Source organism: Apium graveolens, chromosome 10 (genome assembly GCF_009905375.1).
Source record: "Apium graveolens cultivar Ventura chromosome 10, ASM990537v1, whole genome shotgun sequence".
Classification (NCBI taxonomy): Eukaryota; Viridiplantae; Streptophyta; class Magnoliopsida; order Apiales; family Apiaceae; genus Apium; species Apium graveolens.
In genome coordinates, this window is record NC_133656.1 from 237926007 (window position 1) to 237935150 (window position 9144).

The 9144-nt window shown below is 37.6% G+C and overlaps 1 protein-coding gene across 1 annotated transcript; it reads left to right on the plus strand.

The window, feature by feature from the left end:
- Positions 1–2306: 2306 nt before the first annotated feature.
- LOC141692112 (protein FAR1-RELATED SEQUENCE 5-like) lies at positions 2307–4272 on the plus strand. Its single transcript, XM_074496849.1, has 3 exons — positions 2307–2545; positions 2625–3281; positions 3525–4272. Exons 1-3 carry the CDS (start codon positions 2307–2309, stop codon positions 4270–4272), a joined length of 1644 nt encoding a protein of 547 aa, XP_074352950.1.
- Positions 4273–9144: the final 4872 nt, after the last annotated feature.

Sequence of the window (9144 nt, forward strand, 5' to 3'; positions counted from 1 at the left end):
GTCCCGACCGTGTTCTTATGTTTTATGTTCAATAAAATCTTATTGTTCGTAAAAAAAAGGTAGGCAAGGGTGACAAAAATTGACACGACCCTTGACACGACCCGAAACCCGACACGGAAAAGTACGAATTAGGATTGGGGTTTTTTAATTTCGGGTCGGGTTCGGGTTGACATAAAATTAACCCGAAAAAATCGGGTCAATTTCGGGTCAACCCGAAATACCCGAAATTAACCCGATATATATACTCGTTTAAAACATATCTTTTAGCTTTATCTTATTTTCAGGCCATGTGTTTCAGCCCAAATAGAAGCCCAATTCAATTTAAAATGCCTCACAGAGTCACATGGCAAGTCAATATCAATCATAACCCTATTTTCACAGCAGTTTATCTCATCTTCTCATCACTCATGTATCTCATGTCTCTCTCTTTCATTTTTCTCTTCATATCTTCTTTCTTTATCAGGTCAATTTATATCTTCGTCAAGCCATGATTTAAAGACTGATATAACAAGTTATGTATATTGAAACACTCAGCAAGATATTTGAAAAGGAAAAGAAACAAACTGATGTATTAATGCATAACTTGAACTGATTACAGACTAAGGAATAAATAGCAGACTTACAAACAAAACTCCTATAAACCAGTAACTGGCTTCCTAATTATTCTCGACTACTTCCTCTAAACCAAAAACTCCTACTATTTCTCAAAAAATAAAGACCTATTCTATGACATTACAAAATACATAAGTGTAACGTCTATTTATTTAAACTAAAATTTAGATTAAAATTCCAACATGATTTGCTTATTAAACTATAGATAAATTAGAGATCTGATTCATGTGTACACATATTATGACTTCAATTCGCTTTCGTATCCTTGAAGAGATATTGTGTACTGAAGTTGATTTCGAGTTTTTAGCTTTGAAACTGATATTGATTTGCTTTTTCACTCCGGCTCCGAACGGATTAAAACAACCCATTTGTAACTCGTGAAGGATCATGTCGGGTTCGGGTGAAGGATACAATTCACAGGTCGGGTTCAGATTTAAATATTACAACCTATTTCGGGTCATGTCGGGTTCGGGTAGACCTAAAAATTGGATAGGGTAATGTCAACCCGACACGAACCCGACCCATTACCCGAAATTGCCACCCATAAAGGTATGGTTATAGATTTTAGAAACATAACTAATCGGTTTAGGGAGCCATTTGTTATTTATCAAGGGATTTTTCTGAAAATTGAATAATTTATCGACAACTTATAGAATTGATCAAATATTTTTTAGTGATATATCATTGATTTTGGAAAAATGAACCGATTTCTACAACAGAGTTAAGATATATTATTATTATTATTATTGTTATTATTATTCTTTTCAGTACATTTCTCCAATACTTGCATTTTACTGAAATATAAATTCAATTGGAAGTTTTTAATAACTTCGACATGATGAATTTTGTACAACACATTATTCATAATTTTTTTATATTTTTTATTGATAATTTCTTTACGAATATTATTATAATGACAAGGTTCAGTATTGAGATTTTGAAGGTGAAGATAACAATAAATTAGTGTTATGTGATCTAGGGAGTGGTTTTTAATGATATTTTTAAAAAAAAGATAATAATTTATTGTAATACAAATCAATTAGGTAAACTGAATTCTTACTGATTACTACGTAATAAAGAGCAAAGCTTTCAAATAACAAAAGACTCGTTTCAACATATATATATTACAAAATTATAAAGTGATCATCGATATATGTTTACGTATCATTGTCCTCTCAGTTAATTTAAACTCACACACTGGATATGATCAAAGTGTACTCTACATTTTTGTGTTTTCAAAAAAAAATCCACGCATTTATCCTCTTAACATTTTACAAACAATATATATGTATAGGGGACGGGTCTACAATAACTGTTTGTTGTAGAGCTGAATTTAACAAACACTTTTGCATCCGTTGATCTGAGATTGGAGGGCTGGATCATTGGGGGGACCGCGAAAATTTTCAGCGGTCGGTCAGGACGGACCGCGGAAAATTTTCGCGGTTGGTACTGCTCCCTTATCCCCAACTGCTCCCTTATCCCCAACATCCCAGCAGATCCTCATTTCACCACACAAAAACATCAAAATTTCAAAAAAAAATCTACTCTCCAAGTTTACATTTTAGGCGATTTTGGGACATTTTCATCAAGAAATTCAAGTTGTTTTGTCAATTCAAGGTATATTTCTTGTCTTAAATTTCACATTTTCATGGCGGATAAATTATTTGCTCGTATATTTCGTCATAAACGTCAAAATGAAAAAAAAAGAGGCTATTGATTTTAGTTTACATCTTGATAGTTTAAATAGTAGTGAAGAACCTAAAACCCCTGTATATGTTGAAGATGATGATTTTGTAGATAGAAATGAGGAATTTATTAATATAGATGACGATTTGGTTGATGTTGAAGATGAAAGTGATGGAAATGAGGTTGAAAATGATAGTGATAATGTTGAGGGTGAGGATGAAGATGATAATGTAGAGGATGCAAATTTGTATGAAAATGTTGATGGGGGGAGTTCCATATTTGAATCAAATTTTTCAAAGTGTGGATGAGGCCGGTCATTTTTTTAGGGCTTATGCTTTACGAAATGGGTTTGCTATTAAAATTCAAGCTAGCCATCGTAATAAAGACAACGAGATATATGGTCGTTTATATGTTTGTAAGCTTTATGGAAAAAGTGTCATCGCCGAGAGTAGTCAAAATAAACGGCGTAGAGAGGTTCTTCCTAAAAGCGAGTGCAAGGTGAGGATGTATGTCAATTATCAAAAGAAAAAACGTCACTGGGAGGTAACTATCCTTGAATTGGTACACAATCACGGTCTTGTTTCCCCTAGTAAGATGAATTTGGTACAACGAGAAAGACATGTCAACACCGCGACCCGTAGTTTGATTAAAACGCTTTATGGTTCGGGGGTTCGTAATTGTCAAGTGATGAATGTGATTGGTAACATTCATGTAGGTAATGACAAAGTTGGTTTCAATATTCAACATGTTAGGAATGTGTTAAGAGACGAGAGGAAGAAAAGGTTTGAGATTAGTGACGCCCAAGCGGGGTTGGACTTGTTGCATAGGTTGAATGAAGAAAGTGGTTCTAAATATTTTATTAGGACCGAAGTCGATGAAGAGAATCGCTTGAAGTGTCTAGTATGGATTGATCTGAGATGTATAATGGCTTACCAAAATTTTGGCGATGTTATGGCTTTTGATACCACTTATCGGACAAATAGGTATGCAATGCCATTTGTCCCATTTACCGGAGTCAATCACTATTATTAATTGGTAATTTTCGGGTTTGCATTGATGCGGAATGAACACGCGTTGACTTTTGAGTGGATTCTTCGTACTTGGCTTGAAGGTGTGGGGAATAATCCTTCATTGACTATAATCACGGATCAAGATCAAGCCATGGCAAGCGATATTGCGGTTGTACTCCCGAATACTACCCATTTATTGTGTTCTTGACATATTAGTCAAAAATTCCCGGAGAAATTAGCTCATTATTATTCGACTTTTCCGGAATTCAAGACGGACTTCAACAATTGCATTTATAAATCTCTCACCGAATGTGTTTTTGAAGCTAGATGGGCATCATTTGTGGAAAAGTATCACTTGCAAGATCATAAATGGTTAAAGGGGTTATATGAGTTGAAGCACAAGTGGATTCCTGCATATACTAGAAACAAATTTTCGGCATTTCAAAATAGTACATCGCGGAGTGAGGGGATGAATTCTTTCTTTGATAAGTATGTGAGTTCGGCAACGGGTTTGAAGGAATTCATTGAAAATGCCCAAAAAGCATTGGCAAGGCAATTCATGAGGGAGAAAGAAGAAGATTATGTCACCATTAATCTAAAACGTCCCATGAAATTGCATACCACATTGGAGTATCATGCTTCTTGTATCTACACTAAGAAAATGTTTAGAAGATTTCAAGATGAATTGGTTGAGTCTTCAAAATACTTTGTTAAAAAAGACCGACGAGCTAGTGAAGAAGGTGAGAGAATGAGGGATGTTTATACGTACTATAGTTGTTATAGGCCCATGTCCGAGCCTACGAGAAGAAATGTTTATTTTGTGGCATTCGAGAAAGCAAGCTCTTTGGGAATGTGTACGTGTAGAATACTTGAACATTCGGGGCTACCTTGTAGACACCTATTGGCGGTCTTCACTAAGAAACGGGTTTCGGAAATTCCCCCGTATTACATAAACCGGAGGTAGACAATGCATGCCAATAGAGTTGATGGTGTGTTGCCTTACAATTTGGATGTTGGACAAAGTCATGAGATGACCTCAAACGATCGATTTAATAGCATGACAATGTTAACCATGAGTTTTTGTCAAAGTAGGATTGCATCCAAGGAACGGTATGATTATGCCGTTGGAGTGATGAATCGAGAAATACCAATTCTCGAAAGAATGAGCGTTGATGGAATTAAATCTTACGAAAGCAATTCGCAAGCTCCAAATGCAAGTGCTCATGAAGAAACAATTCTTGACCTTATTATGTCCCAAACTAAAGGGAGGAAGAAGGACGTTCGTTTCAAAAGTTCAATAGAATCGATTGGTAAAAAGGAGAAGCCGCCAAGAAAGTGCACTTATTGTCAAATGGAAGGCCATGATAAAAGGAAGTATGCTAGTAGACTAGAAGATCTTAAAAATGTTCAAGAATCGCAATATAATTAGTGGTGTACCATTTTGTAACCGAATGTTGTAATCTTTAAATGGATTTGAATTTTAAGTGTTTAACATTGCTTTCTTTTTTATTATGTTTTATTGTCATATAATTGCCAATTATTGTCATATAATTGTGTTTTATTGTGATAGGTAACATGACTAGCGAGTATAGTGGTGACAACAACTCCGATCATAGTTGTGGTTCGGTTTCCCACGTTAGCAACACATTCTCGGACTCCCTACCAAGCGACTCGTGGTATGAGGACAATGACGAGGAAGATGTGGTCTCACCAACCTTTAGTGAGATGGAAGATGCATGTGCCGAGTTGATGCCCCTTGTGGACAATGACGAGCCGCCCCATGTGGAGGAAGAGGAAACAGACTTGTACTCACCCGATGAGGAGGCTTATAGGGACAAAAATTGGATCGAGGCATGCAATTGGATGGAGGGTACTGAACCATGGAGATTGGTGAACTCTCATTCGGATCCGTACTTCCTTCCGATCTTGAATTTGGGCAACAACACGCCCGATGGAAAATGGAAAAAATCCGGATGGAATGGCGGTAAGCTTATTAAATGTGATCGCATTTTGCCGATATTGTAAACTTGAGGCCTCGTGAGGGTTGTAATATGGACCAAATACGCATCGAATATGTGAAGGGTTGGGTTTCACACCTAACGGGAGGGACGGAGAGGGAACGCGAGATATATTTTGCAAGATTTCGTCTCTACGATGGCTCGAATACGATTCCCGTTACCATTTGGAACGACTCCAACCCTTACCCTTGGAAACTTACGGAAGGCCATATCCGTGATGATTGTGTACTTGTTCTCTACCATATTGCATGCTTCGTGGATACTACGCAAGGAGTTGCTCAACACCGGTTATCCGGTGGTCTTTCTAATATACTAGGTATTTTTGGTTAGGACCAATATATTTCATAAAATTTAGTGGATTGTATTGATCGTGTAATTTTCATTCGAATCTATGTATTTTCATTGAATTTTATATGAATTTATATGAATTTTCTATGAATTAAAGTATGAAATTTGAGATTGAAAGTGTACCTAAAAATTTGAGATTGAAAAGTAAAATTTACAAGTCGAACTATACATTACAAATTGTTATGAAATGTATTGAAAAGTTTTTTTCAATATTTGGACAAGCGTTGACTTTTTTAAGGAATTTTCAATTAACGTAAAAAATGAAAAAAAAAAATTTGAAAATCACTCATTACCATATTTTAAGACTTTTGAGAGTAGTTTGGATTAGTGGAAGTTAGTTTAGGACTAACTTCCAAAAATTAAGCAACTTCAACAGAAGATTATTTTGCACATACTCTGTTTCCCATGTCTTTTGCTCTGTTTTTTAGGGGCAAAAAACCAAACTGATGGACCGCGGAAATTTTCCGCGGTGGGGCTGTAGACGGACCGCGGAAATTTTCCGCGGTTGGGGCCATTAAATTGTTTTTTTGCAGATTGAAAACAGAGCAGCCGGAAAATTCACAACCAAATTCACAACCAAATCCACAACCAAATTCCACCAAAATCCCAACACCTACAACACCAAAATCCACCAAATTCCACCAAAATCCACCAAATTCCACCAAAATCCACAACAACCCAAAATGCTCAAAAATAACAAAAATCCAACAAAATTAAACAATGTCAAACCAAATAAACCAAATAAAACCCGACAACATAAAATGAAATCCAACTACATAATTTAACAACCTAAAATCAAATGAAATCCAACTACATAATCCGACAACCTAAAATGAAATACAATCCAACTACATAATCCGACAAACTAAAATAGTATGAAATTCAACTACGAAGCCTCGTGACGCCTACGCATACGAATCCCGGGAATCCCCCCTGCCTTCCCTAACTGAAGCTCCCTGGCTATCCGATACCTAAAGGTATCCACCTCCTCCTGCGACCAATTTGGTACCTCAGCTAAGTCATATCCTTGTGTGAAGTAGTCCATGTACTTCATCACATAAACACCACAATCATTAGAGTTTCGTTGCTTTGGCCTGGACGATAGAGCTAGGACCTCGGCTGAAGTAGGGTCACGCCCCTCGACTGGGAGTACCATATGCAATAGCCTCGGCAACAACCATGACTGCAATGAAATTATGATCCGAGAATGAATAAATTATACAAATGGTAAGGACTATATAGAAGACAGTAATAGTAGAGGAACATACCACCACTCGTATATCCTCACGATAATCCGGCTCGTCATTCATTGAATCTATGATAAGACCTTCAAATCGTCTAGTACCGAACATGAACAAAACCCAATGCACATCTCCGACACAACATGGGATGAATATGTAGTCCGCCTCGAGAACAGAAGGACCAACGGTAGCACTGGAAAACCCGGTAAAGCTACGTAATGCTTTATTCCATGCCCTCTGCAATATATCTCCACCGACCCTTGATGATTTTCTGATTTTCTTCACATGTCCTTTCCCAAGAACCATGAAGTAGGGATCCATGAAATAATAAACGGGTTTCCTCTCCCATATACCTCCAGTGTGAATCTTCTCCTCCCGAGTCCTTAGCAATCCCTGAAAGTATATATGAATGCAACAAGTAAAATAAATGCAACAAGTAAAATTAATGCAACAAGTAAAATAAATGCAAAAACTAAAATATATTAGACAACGAACAATACCATATAAGTGGATATGATCCTGTCATCAACAAGGCCATCCAAATCTGAACGGAACCTGGCCCATTTGCCAATATCAATAAACCACCGCACCAGCCAATCCTCCCCTGTAAACGTGGCATCCTTAGCCCCCCCTGTAACCAACCATGTTCACCGGTGCCCGTGGAATCTGGGGACTAGAACCAAACTGTCTCGACACCCTGTCCGGATGCTGCCACTCGACCACGTCGTAACATACAAGGGGAACTCGACCGCACCCAGCTAACTGTGCCTGTATCATCTCGCTGTCCATAACATCCTCGAACCTAGCATACGGCCTCCAGACCACCTCATCACCAGCAACACCATCAAACTCACCCCTATAGAACGGTAAGCTGTGGTGAGGGCCTGACATCCTGCGCTTCTTTGAAACCCCGACATGAGTATCACTAGCATAGGCTCATCCCTCAGCAACCGGATAATCCTCCTGACCGGAAGATCGTAAAGGCACGCCAATACGAGGAAATCTCTCGTAAGACCAAACCTGTAACACCCAGACACAACAAGCAATGCTCTTGCTGCCCTTCCTTACAGCAATCTCCAAACCCCGGTATATATGAGCTAACACAGCTGCACCCCAAGCATAATAAGGAATCTCCCGCATATTAATCAATGGGTGCATATACCGAACATGAACAAAAGAGCGGTTGATGCTGGGGAAGAGGATACAACCCATAATGAATAGCAGATATGCCTTGGTATGTACAACTGTGGCCCTCATATTGTTCTTCTCAGGTTTCTGTGCACTATATCTCTCAAACAACCACCCCAGCTTGATGTTATTCCGATACAAAGCCTCCTTCACCTCCTCCTCGGTCAAAGACTCAAACCAATTATTAGCAAAATAGGCCGCCTTGTTCTCTATCACCCCACAAGTCAGCGCATCCCCCTGAACTGGCACCCCTAAAATAAACCCTACATCCTCCAATGTAACAGTCATCTCCCCCTGCCTCGTGAAGAAAGTGTTGGTCTCAGGTCTCCAACGCTCCACCAAAGCAAATATCAACCGAGTGTCAATAGCCAAGACAACAGCAGGGTCTGCAAAAATCCCAAACCCAAGCATGTGTAGCAATTCCCGCTGTGGTCTCCTTACTTCCACAAGTGCAATGACTTGTTCCCCGAATAGCTCTGCAACTCATCTCTCCCTGTACCATCCCAAACATCCTCACTGACGTGATACCAATTATCCCAAATAATATTATGCGCGTTAGGACCCGACAACATATTCCCGAAATCATCAAAATTATCCATACCTGAAAATATTGCCAACAAAATTCATCAATCACCACAATAAAAACACCACAACGTACACAATAAAAACAATCACCACATATATAAACACCAAGTTCACAATACATTCGAAATAACTACCCATTATTTGCAACAAAATTATATGTTAATTGCATCCATACTTTTACACTAACATAACTCGAATTTAATACTAAATTTATAATTACAAATTCGAATTATAAATAAATTAAATTAACACTAAATTTATTTATAATTCGAATTTAACACTAAAATTATCACGAATAATCCTAAATTTATTCCTAAATATTCGAATTATCACTAAATTGTCACTAAATTTAACACTAAATTTAGCACTAATATTCGAATTTACAGATTTTTCATTACATTCAAATTCGAATTATAATATAAAAATCTAATTTTATACGCAATTATTAAAAATTTA